This window comes from Labeo rohita, chromosome 21, assembly GCF_022985175.1.
Source record: "Labeo rohita strain BAU-BD-2019 chromosome 21, IGBB_LRoh.1.0, whole genome shotgun sequence".
NCBI classification, from domain to species: domain Eukaryota; kingdom Metazoa; phylum Chordata; class Actinopteri; order Cypriniformes; family Cyprinidae; genus Labeo; species Labeo rohita.
This window is the reverse complement of record NC_066889.1, coordinates 22,074,819-22,097,164: the sequence shown is the minus strand read 5'-3', so window position 1 is coordinate 22,097,164 and position 22,346 is coordinate 22,074,819. Positions and strand designations below refer to the sequence as shown.

The 22,346-nt window shown below is 36.9% G+C and overlaps 1 protein-coding gene across 1 annotated transcript in view; it reads right to left on the bottom strand.

The window, feature by feature from the left end:
• The window catches only part of si:ch211-196i2.1 (collagen alpha-1(I) chain), a 69,895-nt gene that overhangs the window by 14,882 nt on the left and 32,667 nt on the right, over positions 1–22,346 (bottom strand). The window contains 24 exon segments of the mRNA XM_051093535.1: positions 99–152; positions 239–283; positions 412–465; positions 1,624–1,677; positions 1,756–1,863; positions 1,986–2,039; positions 2,123–2,167; positions 2,354–2,407; positions 3,839–3,883; positions 4,046–4,099; positions 4,175–4,219; positions 4,290–4,343; positions 4,742–4,786; positions 4,908–4,961; positions 5,131–5,175; positions 5,708–5,761; positions 5,864–5,917; positions 6,061–6,168; positions 8,409–8,462; positions 8,619–8,672; positions 8,761–8,799; positions 10,635–10,754; positions 11,442–11,486; positions 13,768–14,385. Coding sequence (XP_050949492.1) covers positions 99–152; positions 239–283; positions 412–465; positions 1,624–1,677; positions 1,756–1,863; positions 1,986–2,039; positions 2,123–2,167; positions 2,354–2,407; positions 3,839–3,883; positions 4,046–4,099; positions 4,175–4,219; positions 4,290–4,343; positions 4,742–4,786; positions 4,908–4,961; positions 5,131–5,175; positions 5,708–5,761; positions 5,864–5,917; positions 6,061–6,168; positions 8,409–8,462; positions 8,619–8,672; positions 8,761–8,799; positions 10,635–10,754; positions 11,442–11,486; positions 13,768–14,385 — 1,956 coding nt within the window.

Here is a 22,346-nt window from a genome sequence, read left to right as displayed (position 1 = left end):
AAGTATCTTATTATCACATATTTCTATTTAATTGATGTAGAAATGCATAAATGATATATTCTTTTACAGTTCATGGTATTAGAATATAGAATGGGAACCTGTGTACCAGGCTTTCCTTCAGCTCCAACAGGTCCAGGTGGGCCAGGTAAACCCTGCAATAAACACCATTAACACTGACATTATCAACACAAAGATTGACACTAGTGTGTCAATACACTTTTTGTGTATGAACACTTACAGGAACTCCAGGCATGCCAGCGTGACCCCTCTGCCCTGTTCGACCCTGAAAAATTACACATGTATTGAAACTTCATTAAAAACAATATCACACAGCTGTGATGAAAATATCTATTTATAATATTTTAAAACCTAGAACCACAATATATGATAATATAGAGTAAAGTGTGTTACCTTTAGGCCTCTAGGACCGGGCTTTCCAGGGAGGCCTTCGGGACCTTTGCTCCCCTTCGGTAAAATCAAGATGGGCATTTAACATTGGAGAATATTACACTCAATTTGAGACACTGAAAATTTTAAAGGAGTAGTTCACTTCCAGAACGAAAATTTACAGATAATGTACTCACCTCCTTGTCATCCAAGATGTTCATCTCTTTCTTCAGTCGTAAAAAAAATATGCTTTTTGGGGAAAACATTTCAGGATTTCTCTCCATGTAGTGGACATCTATGGTGCCCATGAGATTGAACTTCCAAAATGCAGTTTAAATGCAGCTTCAAAGGGCTCTAAACGATCCCAGCCGAGGAAGAAGGTTCTTATCTAGCAAAACGATCGGTTATTTTCTAAAAAAAATTACAATTCACATACTTTTTAACCTTAAACCAGCGTTGCCAAGTCCACGGTTTTCCCGCAGAATTGGGCTACTTTAACACTGTTGTCGTGGGTTGTTTTCCTGTCTGTAGGTTGAAGCCACCCCAATAATGTGACATTTAACTTCGGAATGCTAATTTTACCAGGGAAACGCCGCCAAAAAATGTGTATTTTACCCCCCAGAATGCGATTTTTAATGGAGGACCCCTTCAAAACGTGATTGGGATACTTTTGGGCTAGTTTTGATAGACAATTGGGCGGGTTTTGTTGTGAAAACCACAAAATTGCCCTACATTGCTGTTTTACCTTTTTTTGCAAAGGGCGTTTGACCTTCTTTGCATGTTCACTTTGTAAACACTGGGTCGGTACTTCTACAGCGATGTAGGACAATTTCGAAGTTGGAGGAGAAAATGAGATGGGAGTTTTTCGACATACCCTAACTTTATTGAACCGTAAAAAACAGAGTTCACACAGACCTAGACAGGACGAGCATTTGAGGTTAAAAAAAAAAGTATATAAATTGTACATTTTTTTTTTAGAAAATAACCGATTGTTTTGCTAGATAAGACCCTTCTTCTTCGGCTGGGATCGTTAACTCAGGGGCACCATAGAAGTCCATTATATGGAGAGGAATCCTGAAATGTTTTCCGTTTTCATCAAACAAACAATTTCTTTACAACTGAAGAAAGAAAGACATGAACATCTTGGATGACAAGGGGGTGAGTACATTATCTGTCCATTTCTGTTCTGGAAGTGAACTAATCCTTTAATGCATAAAAATACAGAGCAACTCTGACCTTTGGCCCCTCCTTTCCCATTTTGCCATGCGAACCAGCTTCTCCATCCTCTCCCTGTGTGTGAGGATACTGAGTTAGGACTCGTAACACAAGCAAAAAAGTTTTTTTTTTTTTTTTTTTTTTAACCCATACCTGATTCCCCTGTGATCCTGGCAGACCTCTGATGCCTGGGAAACCAGGAAAGCCTGTTGGTCCCTGCTCACCTTGAATGCCCTGTACCCCAGAGGCTCCTCTAGGACCCTGGGAGGAAAATACAATTTTCAACAAGTGACATATGTTATCATGAGATTAGCAACCTATTACATGAACTTTAGGTAAAAGTTAGACAATATATATACTTTAATTCATAGTTAAATGTTTACTTTGTTTCCTTTAGGTCCAATGTCTCCCTGGTCTCCATCAGGTCCTCTATTACCCTTAAAAGTCATTAAAGCCATTAGGGCCAAAATAAAAACTTTGTAGTCCGAAACAGGTAAAAATAGAGATGGCATGAGCTTACTTTGATACCAGTAAAACCTTTTGGACCTTGCATTCCTAATACACCCTAAAGAAAAATTAAGAAAAAACAAACTAATTAACCAGTACATGTTAGAAACAGGAAATTACATAAATTAAATTTGAAAGACACTTTGGTATTTGTTTTTGCTACACAGACTAAGAACATGGTATGAACTACAGTTGAGTATTCCTATTAAGGAGAAAAAAAAACTCTTCAGAATTTGGCTTTTACCATTAATCCTTCAAATCCTGGCTCCCCTCGGAGGCCCACTGGCCCTGCAGGCCCCTGTAAATGAGGAGGGATAAGAAGGTACATTATCATTCAAAAGTCTGGGGTCAGGATGCATTATATTGATCAAATGTGACAGTAAAAACATTTATGTTACATAATTCCTTAAATAAATGCTTTAAATAAAAAAAAAACATTTAGACATCAAATAATCCTGAAATAAAAAATGTATAATTGTTTCTACAAAAACATTAAACAGCACAGACCAAAGTAATGGCTGCTAAAAAATCCAACTTTGACACCAGAAATTAATTAAATATAAAATAAACAGTAGTTGTATGTTGTAATAACACTTCACAATATTACTGTTTTTACTGTATTTTTGATCAAATATATGCAACTTTGGTGAGTATAAGAGACTTCGTTCAAAAACATTTAAAAAAACTGATCACAAACTTTTGAACACTAGATTCATGTTCATATTAAATATCTTGTGATAAAACATTGAACAGCATGAAGTCTGTTAATGGTATTTGCTCTTCTTTGCATGTTTTTCGACATACCCTAACTGTCTTGAGCCATACACAGAGTTCAGGGAGAGCAAGCTCAAGACGAGCGTTTGAGATTAAAAAGTGTTTAAATTGTATTTTTTTAATGAAAATAACCGATCGTTTCACTAGATAAGATCTTTCTTCCTCGGCTGGGATCGTTTACAACTGCATTTGGGATCGTTTGAAGCCGCATTTAAACTGCATTTTGGAAGTTCAAAATCGGGGCACCATATCAGTCCATTATATGGAGAAAAATGCTGTAATGTTTTCCTCAAAAAACATAATTTCTTTACAACTGAAGAAAGAAAGACATGAACATCTTGGATAACAAGGGTGTGAGTACATTATCTGTAAATTGTTGTTCTGGATGTGGACTTCTCCTTTAATCTTTAATGACTAAGAAGATCAAAGCATTTTAAAGAAAGATAATTGACCCTTCGCAAAAACCCGCCCACCTTAGTTACTGTTGCTATGTCTGATAAACAATGCCGCTGTCATACTACACATCATGTTCTAACGCAGAAAAATACATTGCAGAGCAATAAGGAAACTGACAACACGCTGTCAGACAAGACAGAGCAGGCTACATCTGGTATGAAACATGGTCTCAGCTTTAAGAATGTTGTCATTTTTTAAGAAACTCAAACGATAAATACCGTTTTGTGGTTCTTTAATCACTGTATTGCCTTATTAGATCAATGACAAGTGAATCGATCGTCTTTCCTTCTTTAAAGCACAAAAAAACCTTTTATTTCAACTGCCGAAAGACATCAATAAACACAATGTTTCGAGTTTAAGTCGACCGAAGTTAATCTACTCTCCTGTCTGATTTGTTTGTCGGACAAAATGGCGGATTCAGTGTTATGATTGGTCAGATCGCCTGTCAGTCAAGGTGTTTGCGAAGGGTCAATTGAGTCTGTGAGAAAAGAGTGCTTACAGGTTCTCCTTTGGGACCAGGTAAACCTTCCCGGCCTGACAGTCCCTAGTGAAAAAGCATGTGAATACAATAATATGGATCATGATCAAATAATAAGTCTGTCATGGGCCAGTTAGCATGCATAACATCACGTTCAATTATCCAATCCCTGACTGCCATGTCTTTAAATCAATCAATTAGATTCATTATAGCAGAACAAATATTCACCTGTGGACCCCTTGGTCCTGGAGGCCCGATCTGTCCCTCTAATCCCTGGGGACCCTAATAATGACACATAGGTTATGTAGAGTCATTTATCAGTACATTTTACACTGTCCTAAATAATAAATAACATACCTGTGGCCCTGGAAGACCAACAGCTCCTGGAGGCCCAGGCTCCCCCTAGAAAATAAAAATTGTTAGTAACAGACAAACCGAGTGGAACAGTATGAGGAAAAAGCCTAAGACTTACACGAGACCCATTAGGCCCCTGGGCACCAACCACACCTGTCCAACCAGGAGCTCCCTGGAAATATTTAAATAAAGATGAGATTTAATTTAATAGACAAATCATACACTACCATTAAAAAACTGGGGTTAGTATTATTTTCTTTTAGGAAAGATGGATTAATTGTTCAGTCCTTAAAAAATAATGTATCATGTTTTCAGCAAAAATATTAACCATAACAATTGTTTTCAACTGTGATAATAAAAATGTTTCTTGAGCAGCAAATCAGCATATTAGAATGATTTCTGAAGGATCATGCGACACTGAAGACTCGAATAAAGGCTGCTGAAAATTCTGATTAAAAAAAAAAAAAAATCTTACCAACCACAAACTTTTGAATGGTAGTGCATGTGTAAAGTATACTACTGTTGAAGCATATCGAATCATATTGATTTATGATATTATGTATTACTTACTGGTGGACCTGGAAGGCCTGGTGGTCCCTCCATCCCATCATCCCCCTGTAAACAATAACATTAACAGATAAGTACAACGTGATGTCACCATTAACATGCAACTGTGTACATCTGTGCATATGATAAACAAATGTTTATTGCACTACAATTATTTTGTCTCACTTACATCTGGCCCTGGATGACCTTCAGGGCCCTCCAACCCTCTCATGCCCTGTGGACCCTAAAGAAGAATTAAAATACAATCAGCCAAGATGCTGAAAAGAAATATTAGGTTAATATGTTCAGTACATTTAAATGACAAAGCCGGATGTAATTAAAGAAGTCTTTTTTTTATTCTGTTCATTCATAGTTACTATGAATGTTGCTGCTATCATAGTTTGTTAACTTACAGGAGGGCCGACGAGACCAGGAGAGCCAGGTGCTCCTTTTGAACCCTGTAAAAGTGAACCACAGGTTACATATTTTCATAAACACAAAGCTTTTCAAGCATTACACACATAAGCCCCCGGTTTCATAAACAAGGCTTAAGCCTAGTCCTAGACTAAAATGTAGGTCTGAGCTGTTTCAACTGAAAGAAACTTGCACTGACTGATCTTAAAATATATTAGTGCCTTTGTTTTGTCTTTAGATGCACACCCCGCCAGTGTCCCTGCAGAGTTTAGCTCCAACCCTAATCAATCACACCAGAACAAGCTAATCAAGGTGTATAGGATACAGGTTGGTAGATTTTTTCAGGGTTGGAGCTAAACTCTGCAGAGACACCGTCCCTCCAGGATCAAGGTTTCCCACCCCTGGTCTAAACCCTGTCTGTGAAACCGGGCCAAAAAGACACAAATTAAGTCCCTTTTTAATACAGTAGTTCTTTGCTTGACCACTAGATGGCAATACATACTATCATCTCAAAGAATGCACCCTATAAAAATGAGGTGCTTGCATTTATTGACAATTGGTTTAATCATGGCTTACTTTCTCACCGGCTTTTCCCATATCTCCACATGGGCCCTCTGGTCCAGCAATGCCCTGCAACAAGAACAGTGTAAGTCATTAGGCAAAAAAAAAAAAAAAAAAAAAAAATTGAATCTACAACATTTTAATTACATTCACCACTCATAATTGTCTTACCTCCTCTCCTTTCTCTCCAGATGAGCCTGATTCTCCTTTATAGCCTAGAGGACCCTGTGTTTCAAAATTAACTGTTAACACACCAAAAGAATCAGAAAACGTGACACAATAAAACACTTTCTGGGCAGGATGCTGATATAAATTACTTCCTTCAAAATGTAAATGTCAATGTACGCTTTACATGAATATTACTTGACCTTTGGTCCTGGAATCCCCGGAGGCCCCTGAGGCCCGTCCAGCCCGTTTTCTCCATCCTTTCCAAAGAGCCCTGCTCTGCCTATCACACCTTTAGGGCCACGGTCACCCTGCAAGAATAGCACATAAAAAAATTAAGAAACAACACATTTCTATGTTAGTCATAATAGAATGCACTTGAAATGGAGACCAGCAGGTAGGTGCTGTGCAGGTAAACCTCACTGCTCTGATCTCAAGACATGCACTAGTGACTGACATTAGTGGCTGCAGTCTTTAGCCTTTAATAGTACAGTATATGAAAGACACCTCTCTGTGTTTGCAAGAGTTACTCTGCTTCAAATGAGTTTAAATGCCGGTTTTCCAACATCTAAACACATTTAAAGGTAATCTGATTTAAAAGGGCTTCCATTATAAGCACATTTTGTTTGTCCAAACTGAGTTACAATTCATTTTCAGTGGTAATTAACAGCATATTAAAGATGTGTTAATGAGAGTTTAAAGGGGTCATCGGATGCCCATTTTCCACAAGTTGATGTGATTCTTTAAGCTCTTAATGAAAAGCCTATAATATACTTTGGTTAAAAATTCTCAGTGGTTGTGTAAAAAAAAAACTTTTTACCTTGTCAAAATGAGCTCTGCAAAAATCATCCCATTCTGAGGGATTGTTCCTTTAAATGCAAATGAGCTCTGCTTGCTCCGCCCCTCCCTTCTCTCTGTGGAGTGATTGTTTACTTTAGCCGCATTTAGTGCGTTTAGCCACTAACTTGCTAACTAGCACATTATTAGGAAAGGTGATTGCAGAGATTCATTAAAAAAAACCCTTATACTCACTTCTGCTGTAGGTGAAGCTGGATCACGAATGATTTGTGCGAACATAGACGCATTTATGTAGATCGGAAGGCGCATTCCCTTCACAAACAAATGTAATCCACTGCATCTTCAGCAGCTCAGATGTCGGGAGTACATGACGACCACTATGTTCATTATTACATCCAGCAACACAACAACTCAATCGCTCAATCGGAGATATTCTTGTCTAACTTACATCCCTGCTCCGGCATCGAAACAATGGAGGTCTGACTGTTACAGCTGATCTGAGGTAAGATGCTCATGTCAATCAACTATCATGGGAGTGGCCTCTGGCATCTGAGAATGGCTCGATTTAAAAAAGGTGATATTATTTTTACAGATTAATTAAAAACCACTGCATGGATTTTTATCATTGTAGGGTAGTTTTGTACATACACTGCCAACACACATTAATATTCAAACAACATGTAAAAGTGAACTTTACATCCGATGACCCCTTTAAGCTGGATTAATAAAAAATGACATTTGTGTCCATTAATGTTAAATACTACTATTAAAACCTTACTAATAGCTCTAGATAGTGTTATCGCCAGCCTAACCTATCTTGCTGAACGTGTTATATGTATATAATCAGAAAGGACATATAATGTCAAAATATCTCATTTGTGTATTGGGCGTTGCACAGTAAATGCAGCCAAAGAAACCTATAACTGAGCTGGGGGGGTTTATTAATATAAGATTTTATTTGGCAAGCCCTAAAGATTCAGAAACACCACCTGGAAGCATTCATCAGATCATGTGCAGTAAATAGCAGATGTATGGAAGCTTTCAGGGTGATAGATACAAGTGAACTGTGGCCAGAAAATGCAGCTCATGCTCTGAGCTGAAAGGACCACACACACAAACATGTGCATGTGATTGGCCACTATGTGATTCATCAAAGGTCATGTTAAATTACAGTCATAAGCGTCAAAAATGGAAACTCAGCCCCTCATTTAGTGTCATTCAAGGTAAATGACATCTATCTATCTATCTGCTCCTTCACATAGTGGTAGATTAAATGCTATCAGAAGCTCATCTCAGCAGAGATTGATGAGAGAACTTTGAAAAGCACAAATGTGACGCGTCAGCCACATTAAATCTTACAAACTGCAATGTGGAATGCAGATACAAGGGACTTTGTTTACATCTGTGGTTAAATCTCAGCAATGATGGGTGGGGTTGTGTGTCTAATAACTGTCTCCCTTTCCCACACATTCAAAGATAAATAAAACTCAGCAAATTAATTGCCACTAATTTGAGGTGACATGCTGTCCTGTGCTATTTACAAATTACTTTATTTACAGCTGTTTTGACAGACGGTCGTATTTTCTTATTACAAATATGATAACATCAGAATTAAAGACAACAACATTTTGGCACACAATTAGTAGGTTAGCAATAATGCAAAAGTGATGTCATAGCATGTACCACTAATAAAAATTATGCTTGCTTTAGTAAGCATCTCTAAGAATGACAACGTTGCAGTTTAGATTATTACCATGTCTCCCATACGTCCTGGACGTCCTTGTTCACCTGGCTCTCCCGGTGGCCCCTGGTAGAGAACGTTAAACAAGAGTGAGAGAGAGAGAGAGAGATATCATGATTTAGCAGAGCAGGTGTTGTCATCTGAGCTCAGGAAGTACTGCACTACATAACACAGGTGTCGCTGAGCCTCATCAAAATCTTATTAAACCAGCTGGTACCTCACCTGCGGCCCAGATTTCCCCATCTCTCCTTCCGGACCAGGCGGACCTTGCGCTCTCTACAAGCTCACAAAAAACAGAATAGAGTCAGGGATATTACATGTTCTGAAACATAACATATTTCACAAATATGTGTTGCATACTTACAGGCCAACCTGCACGGAGAAGCTGGAAGAATGAAGTTTGCTGGAGGAGAGAGTGAGAGAAAATATTATTTAACAGAGCCATCACATGACTATCCATGCTTATCACATTATCAGCATCACAGCTGATATTAAAGCAGTATTTGATACTCTGTTAAGCTAAACCTACAAAACTGTTCAATTTGTCATAAGGATTGGTCAATTTGTTGTCAAACAATCAGATAACAACTCTTTTGTGAAGTTACGAAGTTCACAGATACAGCCATATGCATGCAGACAGAAACTGTTTAGTCTTTAATATATTATATGCCATAAATGCTGTATTTTTAGATCACTGTGTCAAGCTACAAACTTTTTAAAATGCGTCTTGAGAACTGTATGTCAAACCATGTTTAGCGGTTTGTCTGATCGTAGAGCTGCACGACATTGGAAAATTTTTACTTTCATAAATGTTGTGATTTAAAAAAATGTAGGAAATTGCTCCAGATTACTAAAAAAAAATATATATATATATATATATATATATATATATATATATATATATATATATATATATATTTGGAAAAACCAATTATATTTTGAAAGAACTCATCATTCTAGAAAGGGAGCGCATATAGAAAAAAAATAAACATGAAACTTCTCTGAAGACTTTTTTGAGTGCAAAATATTCTTTTAGGGTTGAACAATTTGGAAAAAACTTGGGTATACTGTAACAATAAAAATGATTATTGAATAAAAACAAATAAAACAAGAAAAATATTGCAATAATACTGTACTAAAATTATAATACTAAAGTATTTAAGAAAAACTATAAAAAAAATACTTTTATTTTATAGTAGACTGTACTAATTACATCTTAATATCTACACTTTCAAAAGTTAAACCATCAAGGTTTTATTTTTACAGCTCGCCAGAATATTTATTCATTTATATTAACTTATTTATTTTGAGAAATCACACCCTTCAGGATTTGTCTACAGGATTATACGATATAATCAATTTATAATAATTTTGTTTCAATATATTGTGCAGCCCTACTGATCGGGATCATTAGATCTCAAAACCAGCCTAATTATACTGAGCTTCCTCGTGCCGATTCATTGGTTAATCATTCAGACAACCAAACAATTAGTCTATATTCAAAATATGTATTTTTGTCAGTCCTAGCATATTCTTGAAGCTTTGCTCTTCGTTATTCGGAGAAGTCATTCTAATGAAGGCAAAAGCCATAACCGTGCTATTCTGGTCTTACTAAAGCTTTAATGATCTATTCTCATCCAAGCAGACTCTAGACTTAAAAGCTGCTCTGTAAACTACAAAGGCGTTCACAAAGGCAGCATGTTGCTCACAGGACACATATCCCAAAATGAGTTACGAGGTCACAGGCTGTTTTTAATTAGACCATGCTCGACAGAGGTTTCGGTTATCAGAGCAGATGCGTATGGAGATACCGAGCTGGAAACTGACATGAAGGGTGAGACTGATTGATTGTGTTGTGGTGACCTTGTTCTGGGTTTGAGCAAAGGGGATATCACCCCTTCAGATACAGGAACAACTTATGACCTCTTGCAGCACTAGGTCGCTACCCTCAGCTGGATTGCTGGATGTACAGTGCGGGATGGTTCAAAGGCTGTAGGAAACAAATACCCCATTACAGCAACAAGAGAGAATTCCTTCCTTTCTCTCTCTTTTTGCTCTGAGGGCATCTTTATTCAATCACGGCTGTGGTGCTCATCTGAGCTATTACACAAGATACAGCTGTGCGCTGACAGCCACTTTAAAGGGATGAGGGATGAAGTTTAATTTTGCAGACGGGGAGACCACAGACAGGGATGGAGCATTCAGTCAGGAAAACCTGGACAATGCGGAAAAACTTACTTGAAATGCAGCCCATTCCTCAGGTGTGTTTCTCCACAGGTAGAACGTGGGCAGCCCAGGTGGCCCAGGAGGTCCTGGGACGCCACGGCGACCTGGACGGCCCCTAAGCCCAATGGCACCCTAAACAACAAAACAATGATAAGAAAGACTGCATCACACACACAAAAAACCTTCACACTGTCATATGCTTACAATCTCAAATCTAAAATCTGATGAAAGCTCAACTGTTAGGATGAAAAACAAAATTCCACCACACATCTGCATTGTATAAACAGGCATGTTGTAAAACAGCACTGTACATAACACATCAAATCAGTTTAAACACATCCAGATAATTGATAAATATTGCATAAATGATCATGACTTTCACCTCTAAAGTTATAAATACATTTTTGTTTCCAGATGTAAATACCAGTGCTTACAACACACAAAGCCATTCAAAAATTTAGGGTGAGCAGGACTCTGATGACTGACGATTTTAAAGTCAATAATACAAAGAGGTAGAAAACGAAGCCGAAAAATACTAAAGAGCACAGTATAGGATGTCAGACTGACAGCATGTCTTTGCAAGCTTCCCTGTTGGCATTTGGATTTCTGTTTGAAAAGTGAACATATGAGAGCAGTCATTTGAAGTGACAAAGGTCATAAAAGGACACAAGGGGTCAGTCGGTTATGACCACAGGCATATGAACTTTCCATGAACTTCAGTGGTGAAGCACTTTAACCTCAGCTTACGTTCACTCACCGTGACACTCTGAGAGGTTCAAATAGTCTATTTCTCATTAGTAAACATGCTGATTATCATACCTTATCACCTTTGGGTCCTGGATAGCCATCACTTCCAGCACATCCCTAGAAGAAGCAGAGTAAAAATATTAATCATACAAAGCCACAGAGCATGACCAAAATAAAACATACGGCTTTCATTTTTAATGGCTAGTGAGCTTGTTTAACAAAGTTAACACTAAGGGTTTATAGCACATAAAAAGATGTAAATAAGCAATAACAAACAGTTTTCCTAGTTGTCTTGATCTGATCAAACAAAACAACCATTCAGAGTTCAAAGGTCAGACGTACTAATAAAACACATTAACTTTAGTGGCACTCTGAACACGGTAATATGAGCACGTTGTTAAACCTAAACTTAACCTTTTAACCATCATAAAACTATTTTTAATGCTGACTTCTTTTAGAATCCTGGTTTGCAAGTTGCAACTAAATTATTCACACAGAATAAAAATATTCATCACTACATGGCACTCAACAATTAGCCACTTGCAATCTAGCAATTCTATAAATTAAATTAAATTAAATTAAATTAAAATTAAATACTGGACCATTGCTACTGGACCAGAATTTATATAGTTTAGTAGTAGTTAATCTTACAGTATATTTCCAGTTTTCATTTTAGTTTAAGTATTAGTAATTTTGTTGTGCTTTTGCTGTTCTGTTTAGTAATTCCAGTACTTCAAGCTTAACTTCAAATTTAACTATTTAAGCTTAACTAGTTACCATTTCTACTTTTTTAAGTTTAAGCTTTTAATCTTATATTTATATGTGACCCTGGACCACAAAACCAGTCTTAAGTAGCACGGGTATATTTTTAGCAATAGCCAAAAATACATTGTATGGGTCAAAATTATCGATTTTTCTTTTATGCCAAATATCATTAGAACATTAAGTAGTTCCATGAAGTTCCATGAAGATATTTTGTAAATTTCCTACCATAAATATATCAAAATTTATTTTTTGTTTAGTAATATGCACGTCTAAGATCTTAATTTGGACAATTCTTAAAAACAATTTTGTCAATATTTTGAATTTTTTTTTGCACCCTCAGATTCTCAGCCAAATATGGTTATATCCTACCAAACCATACAGTTTGTTATTAATTTTTTTTTTTTTTTTAAATGGACCTTTATGACTAGTTTTGTGGTCCAGGGTCACATGTTTTGTTTTATTTCAGCTTTATTTCAGTTAACAGAAACCATTTTTAATCATTTCTGTTTTGGTTAACAATAACAACACTGCATCACAGTACAATATTTTAGACTTCAGTGGTATATAAACACACTTGAATGCTTAGTTTCAAAGAAAACAGGCTTTAACTCCCTGGAATAATAAAATTAGGTCCTTTATTCACCATATGACTAAACGCTTGACCCCCACCAAGTCAGAAATGCAGGGTATGGTAGTAACAGAGATGTGAAAAAAAGAGGAATATTAATTACTGCATCTCTACTGCATTTTGCTCCCAGGCAGAGGCACTGTCTCCTTAATGTTTTCAGCCAACTGGTATAAATCAACGCTTCATGAACTAATGGAGGCCTTTTACAGTGCCTGGGCCACTGGAGCTCAGCCAGAAGCCTCCAGATGGCACCACATCTGGGTTCACTTCTGTTAGACCTGATCATGTGCAAAGCCAGGTGAATGTAGCATTTCAATTGGGTGATGCAGATGGGTCGTTCCTCCTACAGCCAATTATAGAGAGCCATATGAATCATGCTAAAGCAAGAAGTGAGACATGGTAACATATGCAGTATGTTGTGCAGCTTGGAACAGCTGAAATGTACATATACAACATCAAAGGCCTGATAATTCCCTTCTTTAATTTTTTCCTCTTGTGCTTTTTGCATCAGACTGCTTTTGCAGATTGTGACAGACGTTTCTTATTCTATTTATTGTGTAAGATCTGCGCATGCTGTTTGACTTATATTGTGTGTGATGTATCTGTTACAGCAATTGATTTCAGCCAATGTGTCCATTTCTTTTCTGGTTTCAAATAATGATTTTGTGTTAACTAAATGTGATTTGAGACCAACACTTTCTGCAATATATAAACTGGTGTTATTTAGTATAATTTATATACCACTATAGTATTTATTAATCTTTTAAATTCAATTTTACTTTTAGATTTGAATTTTAGTTTTAGTTATTTTGTAGCAGGGTCAGAGTTTAGAGAAAAAAACGAAATGTTTTCTTCAAGAAACATAATTTCTTCACGACTGAAGAAAGAAATACATGAACATCTTGGATGACAATGGGGTGAGTAAATTATCTGTAAATTTTGGTTCTGGAAGTGAACTTTTACTTCAACAATAACAACATTGATATATATTTAAGTTATACTCACAGGCTCACCTCGGGGCCCCACCGACCCCATGGGTCCTCTTTGAATGCGATACATATTCCCATCAGAGCCACGCACAAGATCTCCATGCCTTCCTGTTAGTATAACGGTAACTGGGCTCATATCTGGAGTTTTGAATGTCTGGATGTTTCTTCCTTTTGAGATGTCCTTCGAAGAAGTTGTTCTCACAGGAGCCTGTGTGGTGGCCCCCAAATCCTCTTTTAACAAGTTGGATTCTCGATCCTCAGAACTGATTTCCAGTTGAATTTCTCTACCAGGTACAGTACTTCCGGTAGGTTTCTCCGGTACCCGTACATCCAAGTTGATAATTGTAGTATCCGCTGGTTTCTTTGGGGAAGGTTTGCCAGGTTTGTGCTTGTCAGTGGTGATGTTTTCATCTAGACGTTTGGATGTGGATTCTGGTTTTCCGTCACGGCTGCCTGTAGTGTCAGTTGGGAAAGTTTTGGAAGGTTTACCACCATTTTTAGATAAGATGTTTTGGTCTACCAGGTCTGTATCCTCATCCACCTCAAAAACATCACCTCGCGCCACAAGGCCAGGACGTTTGGATCCAGTAGGCAGAGTACCGTCACCACGTATAATCCCACGTCTTTTAAGACTCTATGAACATAAAAGAAATTACTTCATGTGTACCAAGAATTGAGCGTAAGCTATTATTCAATTCTGTTTGTTATTCATTTGATGTTTAATGAAGACGTAATTACTTCATCATAATGTCTAATTTACCGTGAAAATGTTTATGCAACTTGATTAAAGCTGTAATCTTCGTTTTTGCATACAGTTGTGAAATTACTGCTGCTAACAGATGTTAAGGTAAATACGAGATTGCAACAATTCCAGGCAGATAAACAACAATAATTTAAACTACTGAGCATCTTGTAGCAATTAGCAATGAGATCTGACATCATGTGAAGATCAGATGTGCATGATTTACATGCATGGCTCACACATCTGTACCACTCCAAACACGGCATCCTTAACAAGTCTACATCACACTGGTAGTTAAAAACTCAAAACAGAGTGACACAAAACACTCACGCAGACGATATGCAAACATGCCAATGCCTCATGCACACAATAGAGCTACAATGTGAGACAAGGTCTCAAGAAAGAGACAAAAAAAATAATAAAAAGAGTAAAGAAATGACAAAGAACAGTGGTCTGGATTCCATATGATCTGGCTTGGTTTTGAATGATGAGAAGGGAAATGAAAAACAGCCTTTTCCCTGTGATAAAACACCCACATCATAGTGTCAAAGGCAGAGGATTGTTGCTGTATATCAAAATGACATCATACAAAATTGAAACATGTGTCTCCTTAAAATCCACTGTGATTCTGTCTAGCTGCTTTATTTGCATGAAGTCTAAGCCAGGTGTTTCAGTAATGTGACTTGTGTAGGACAATACAAATGCTTCAGTTCTCCTGGTGGCATCTGCAAGGTTTCCAAGTGGAGTTTTACATGAAGTAGTGCTGTCAAAATTAGTGCGTTAGCACAGGTGATTCATTTTTTCAGTTTAACAGTGTTAAAAATATTTAACGCAGGGGCGGGGCTAAGGTTGGCCACTCCACTCACAATTGATGCTTCTGGCTATTTTTTGTAAAACGGGAGGCTTTTCAGACGCGCACTCCAACTTCACTTCAGCACCAGGCACTACACTAGTCAAACGACTGCGGGAAAGGTACAGTTGACGAGGAGCTTCAATAGAACAACAGTGAACTGTGGTCAGATGAGATGTTGTCAGGCCACATGTCAGTGAAAACAAATTTACCTGTCCTGTCAGCTGTTATACCTTACTTGTAGCATGCACGCTTTGCGGTGCGCGCTGTAGCCAGTCTCATTTTATAATAAAGTGCGATTTAAACTACAAGCATTCGTGTCAGATCTGCGTCACGTTCAGCAGCGGCAGCTCTTAAAGTAACAGCAGCCAAATAACTTACTGTAATAACCCAGCTGCTGACGTTTGTTAATCAATGAACAAAAGAAAAAAAAGAGTAAGAGAAAAGAAAAAAAAATACAATAATTTGAAGATCGGATGTAAATTTTTTGCAATATAAAATTAAATTTAAAAACTTGTTAGTTGAGATTGTGATTAATTGCAAATAATTTCCGAAGAATGTGCAATTAATTCATAAATTTTTTAGTATGAAGCTATTTTGCACAATTATAAATTAACTATACTGCTTTGCCAGGTTGAGATTTGAGATTTACATTGAGATTTGCACATCATCTGAAAACTGAATAAATAAGCGTTCTGTTGATGTAAGTTTGGCCAGGTTACAACTATTTGAAAATCTGCAATGAGGGTGCAAAAAAATCAAAATATTGAGAAAACCACCTTTAAAGTTGCCAAAATTAAGTTCTTAGCAATGCATATTACTCAATGAACAAGACAAAAAGAATAAGAGAAAAAAAGACATTAATTTAAAGATTGAATGTTAAATTATTGCAATATAAAATTATATTTAAAAACCTGTTAAGTGGAATTGTGATTAATCACGATTAATTTCAGAAAAAATGTGTGATTAATTAGGGTTTTTTTTAATCAACTGACAGCACTAATATGAAGCTATTTTGCATAATTATAACTATACTGCTTTGTGTTGCCGGGTTGGTCAATTTCATGACTTCCAGTAAAAAATTAATAAATGAATAAAAATAAATAACATTATAATAAAAAAATAAACAAATATAATAACTATATTGACTATATTATAATAAATAGTACATAATATGTGACCCTATCCCACAAAACCAGTCATATGGGTCTATTTTTTTTGTTTTTTTGAGATTTATACATCATCTAAAAAACTGAATAAGCTTTCCACTGATGTAACTTTGGCCGAGATACAACTATTAGAAAGTCTGCAATCTGAGAGTACAAAAAAATCTAAATATTGGGAAATCGCCTTTAAAGTATCTTCATGGAACATGATATTTACTTAATATCCTAATAATTTTTGGCATAAAAGAAAAATCTAGCATTTTAACCCCATACAATGACTTTTTGGCTATTGCTACAAATATACCCATGCTACTTATGACTGGTTTTGTGGTCCAGGGTCACATATTATAATAATATATAATATCAATAATAGTCTTTAGACTGTAGTCTGCAAAAGCCTTTATACAAAGAATACCGGGCAAAATCAGACTCCCTGCCCTAATACTATCATTAACAATGGCTCTTTGTGGGGCCATGGCCTGATAAACCGACACTTGATCTCCACCTGGCTACGAAGGGCTGTCGTCCAGCTTATCTTCCTGCTGTTAGTCTGATATCCCTCTAATAGCCTGCCAAAGAAGGTCTGAACACACTGACTCACATTAAGTGCCCAGTCACCCAGTAGCAGCTTCCTTCACAGCTCCAGCTATAACACCATATGACCACCAGGGGGCTTCATGTGACAAGGACCACCATGAAAACATCTGCAACATCACTGCTGCAAGGCTTTGTCCTTAATTAGTCACAAGAGGTTTCTGAATTTCGAAAACATAAAAAATTCATAGATTTACATTGACGGAGTGATCCATACTGTATCTAGGGAAGAGAATATCATACAGACCAACAACCAAAAAACGTGGTGGTGACATTTACACAGGAAATCCCCATTCACATTGATCATCTTGACAAGTGGGGAAAATACAGAAGCGATTGTGACAAGATTGGGCAAAGATCTATATACGAGTATGACTATTATGATATAATCCAGATCAACGATTAAGAATGAACGTTCCCAGATTTGCCGTTGTGATATGCACATGATGTACAACTCTGCTGTTTAAAGTCTGTTACAAAAAGACTGAACACAGTTTAGACAGATCAGTGAAAAGGACCAGATGACAGATCTGTGGAAGAGGTAAAAGTTTCCTAAAAAAATGAAAAGGTTATGCCTTTAGGCTTCACAGAGACATTATTTACACACGCGTCTACATGCCAGCTAACCACCACCAATAATAAAATGTACTGTAAGCTTGGGCAAAAAATAAAAAAAACTTGCCTATTATCATACCTTAGTCCTGAAAGGTACAAATTTGCATTTAAATGCCTTAGTCTGTAAATACTGCATGCAAAAAAAGTGTTTGAGCACATACAATAAGTCAGTACAAAAAAAGCTGATTTGACTGATGAAAGACAGCGACTATCTGTAAATCTATCACTGAGACACAGGTATTTATATGGGCAACGACAAACCAGCTGTATCTTGCACTTAGACTGATTTAAATACAGCGATGTCCTAGATTTTCTAGAGAAAGTGGGAATTGGAAACTAAACAAATTTAATAAAGACTGTTAGGCTTAAAAGCAAAATTAAGTAAGAAAATCACATCTGCAGAAATAGCTGTATTAATTCTCAGTCTCATCCATTATGTTATTTTGGTCTTTCGTAAAAAACTGTAGCCAAAGCTTTGTTTTTCAGCCACTGAGGGTTTTTAAACACAATGTCAAGCTGGGAATTCAATTTAGCTCTATGCATTTTAATAATATATAAAAAAAAAAATCCAGTATATCTAATTCAGTATACTAAAACAAGCATCACAAAAAGAAAAATGAGAGTGCAAAGAAATCAACTACAAATTATAAAATACTGCAAAACCAATAAATGTCAAATGTAGTTAAAATCTGCACCCTGACACTGGACATGAACCCAGCGTTTGTGGTAATCTGGGTCGAACCAGCTCAGTGAAAACTATTTCCCTCATATAAACCGAAACCACTGTAACCTCTCACATCTGCAGCCAAACCACAGTCAGCTTTCAGGAGAGACGGACTAACACTTGATTACACGCACATGACTTTTTTTCAGCACGAATATTTATACACATACTAAAAATTCTAATCAAAGCGGAGTTTCATAACTATTGGATTAGCGTGCACCACCAAACCCACTTGTCGTTACTAGATAGAAGAAGTGGATGCATGATTTGTAAGAACAATTTTCCCAAACAAACACATTTTGCAACGGCTGCCAGAATTAAGCCATACCTTCGGAATGTGATTCCTCTGACCTTGCACTCCACATCTCATTAAATCCAACAGAAACCATCCTAGCAAACACATCCAGATCCTCATGGTGGCACACATACACACACATTCACTCACACATACATCACCTGCAACAAAAATGCAGTGAAACTCACAGTCAAGTGTAGTCAAATACGTGCAAAACACACTAGCACACCCTCAAACTCTCAATCCCTCAATCCACCCACATACATGCAGATTACATGCAGACACACACATATCATCGACTTCACACAATGAGACACCTGTTTGGCTGTCTTGCTTTGGGGCGAACTGAGTGCGGCATGTGATCTTGTCTTTGTGAGCTTGTAGTGTCCAGATACATGTACTTACATGCATGCCTAGGTGGATCAGAATTAATTGATAGAAACAAAGCGGTTTATATGAGTTATGCATAAAAACGGACTAATGGGAAATTCAAACACTGTCCACATGCAGACACATTTTTAGCATCATCTGACAGAAATCACCAGTCACAGAGTTTCTTGACAGCTTTCTAAGATCCTGCTGATGTGAATTATGTGCAAGCAAAGAAGAAAAAAAACACTTGTAGTATTCAGAATCAAAGAGAAGATCCTAAATCAAAGAGAGGCCATCCACACACCCTAAAGTGGAGAGTCCTTATGGAGACAATCCGTGGATCTGTCACAAGAGTCCTTCCCAAATAACAGATAATTGCTTCCAGAAAATTCCAGTCAGTTCTGGATCTGTAGGAGCCTGATGAGTGTTGACAAGGCTGTCTGTCTATCTATCTATCTATCTATCTATCTATCTATCTATCGTTCTATCTATCATTCTATCTATTGTTCTCTCGTTCTATCTATCTATCTTTCGTCTATTCATCTGTACATCCATCCATCCATCTGTCCATCTATCCATTCATCTATACATCCATCCATCCGTACGTCCATCCATCATCTATCTTTCCATATCTATGCATCTATACATCCGTCCATCTATCCATCCATCCATTCATCCACCTTTCTACCCATCCATTCACCTATCTATCCATCATCCGTCTATTCGTCTATACATCCATCCATCCATCTATACATCCATCCGTCCATCCGTCCGTCTATCTATCTATCCATCCATCTATCCATCTATCTATCTATCATCATCCGTCTATTCATCTATACATCCATCCATCCATCTCTGTCCATCTCTATACATTCATCCATCCGTCTATCCATCTATCTATCCATCCATCCATCTATCTATCCATCCATCCATCCATCTTCATCCGTCTATCCATCTATCTATCTATCTATCTATCCATCTATCTATCCATCTATCTATCCATCCATCTATCCATCTATCTATCTTCATCCGTCTATTCATCTATCCATCCATCCATCCATCTCTGTCCATCTCTATACATTCATTCATCCGTCTATCCATCTATCCATCCATCTATCTATCCATCATCTATCCATCCATCTATCTATCTATCATCATCCATCCATCCATCCATCCATCCATCCATCCATCAATTTATTAATCTATCTATCTATCTATCTATCTATCTATCTATCCTTTCACCTTTCTATCCATCCATCCATCCATCCATCCACCTTTCTATCCATCCATCCATCCATCCATCATAATGGGAAAGAGTTATAATTCTGGTAAATGTTTCATGGTAAAGTCACTTTGCATTCACTGCGTGTGATTTATTGTGGGTTTGGGGATGGACGGTACTAAATTACTGTCTCAGAACAGATAATTACAGTCAGTGGAGCTCGAGCAGAGGGCACCGGCAACAGTCTGTGACTGCCCGAGGTTAGAGAGACAGTAAGGAGGAGAGCAGGCGTGATATAGACTCCTGCACAACGACATATAATTATGGAGTTTTCAGCAAACCATCCTACACACCAAAACGGGAAAAATGCCTTAACAGATTGCACAGCTGAGCTCAAAAAAGGGCAGAATGTCACATAATCACATGGTGTTGTTACTCTTGTTCCAAATGGGACACAATATTTTGCACATGTATAAATAGAGATTTACTTAATTACAAACACATTTATATTTGTTGTATTAAACAACTGACAGCTGCTGCAGGGAAACAGATCAATCTGGATAGTACAAACAGATTGGTTTATGGATGCAACTCTCAGCAGTTGTCTTGACCAAAACCTATGATTCAGCTTGTAAAAACTTTTCAGAACATTCACATTTCTAGGCTGCAAAAGTTTTAATACAATGCTATTTATTTAAACCTTAACAAGGCCTTTTATAAAACTGTCACACAATCGAGTGATAAATATATTTCCGCTATTGGATATAGAAAGTAAATTACTTTTCATCCTATCAGTAAAATCCTTGACACACTCCAATGTTACTATGAGCTCATTTGGTTCATTCTGAATCTGACATGTCTGAAAGAGACGCTTCTCAGTTCAATGCATCAGTGCATTGTTGTAATTTGCTGAGAGGGATGTTTTTTTAAAGCTTGAGACATGAAATGCACTGCAAGCTGCATAAAGAAAAGAGACAAGAAAACAACTCATTGCTTCAATTATAACTAAGATGACAGATGTGTTCAAAGGCTCATCATCTTAAGTAATTTTTTTATACTAGGTTGCAAGGGAACTGTGCATGTACGTCAGTGTCTAAACATCTCTGTAAAGTCTTGCACATCAAAAAGTGAGGCAAGACGCTTGGAAGGAAAGAAAAACAGAAACCTACAAGATTATTAAAATGGTTCAAGGTTAGTAAATTTGTTGTTCATGTTGTTCAAGTAGCAAGGCTGCACTTATTTGATCTAATGATCTAACAAATGTGCTAGTTAATATTTTTGTAAAAACTTTTTTTTTCAGGATTCTTCGCTGAACTGAAAATTCAAAAGAAAAGCGTTTATTTGAAATAGAAATCTCATCTAACAAATTTCTTTACTGTCAGTTTTAATGCATTCTTGCTCCATAAAACTTTTGAACAGCAGTGTACTGTTTATCACTATCAATAAATTAGTAAATTCAAATCCCTGCCTTCTCAAAAACCACTCATAATAACCTTTTGCTTAGAAAATGACAGATGATAGAACTGACAAAATGCACTCAGCCTTTTACCTTCATCCCTGAAATCAGTAAAAAAAAAAAAAAAAAAAAAAAAAAATTAGCAGCTCATGTTCTTTTTAAACAAAGATCTTGTATAAACAGCACATTTCCAAAGTGTTTACTTTAAGGATATTTGGAAATGTCTCATGCATGTGTACACTTTTGTCCATAAACAAATAAGGCGTTCACATAGATCTTACATTTGTTACTTTACACTCACAGAGAGAGTGAGTTCAAAGGCACGTCTCAAGATGTTGAATACTTCACAGCCTGTCTGAGTAATTCTGACACTTCCCAGGAGGAGTTCTCCATCCAACTCAAACCTAATTTTAGTGCAGAGTAAATCAATTACAGTGCCCACATCTGCCAAATGAAACCCACGGGAAGAACAGCTATTTCTATACACACTAACACTACCATATATACTGCCTCTGCAGACTGAGCAGAACAACCCAAAACAAATAAAAAAACACAAATT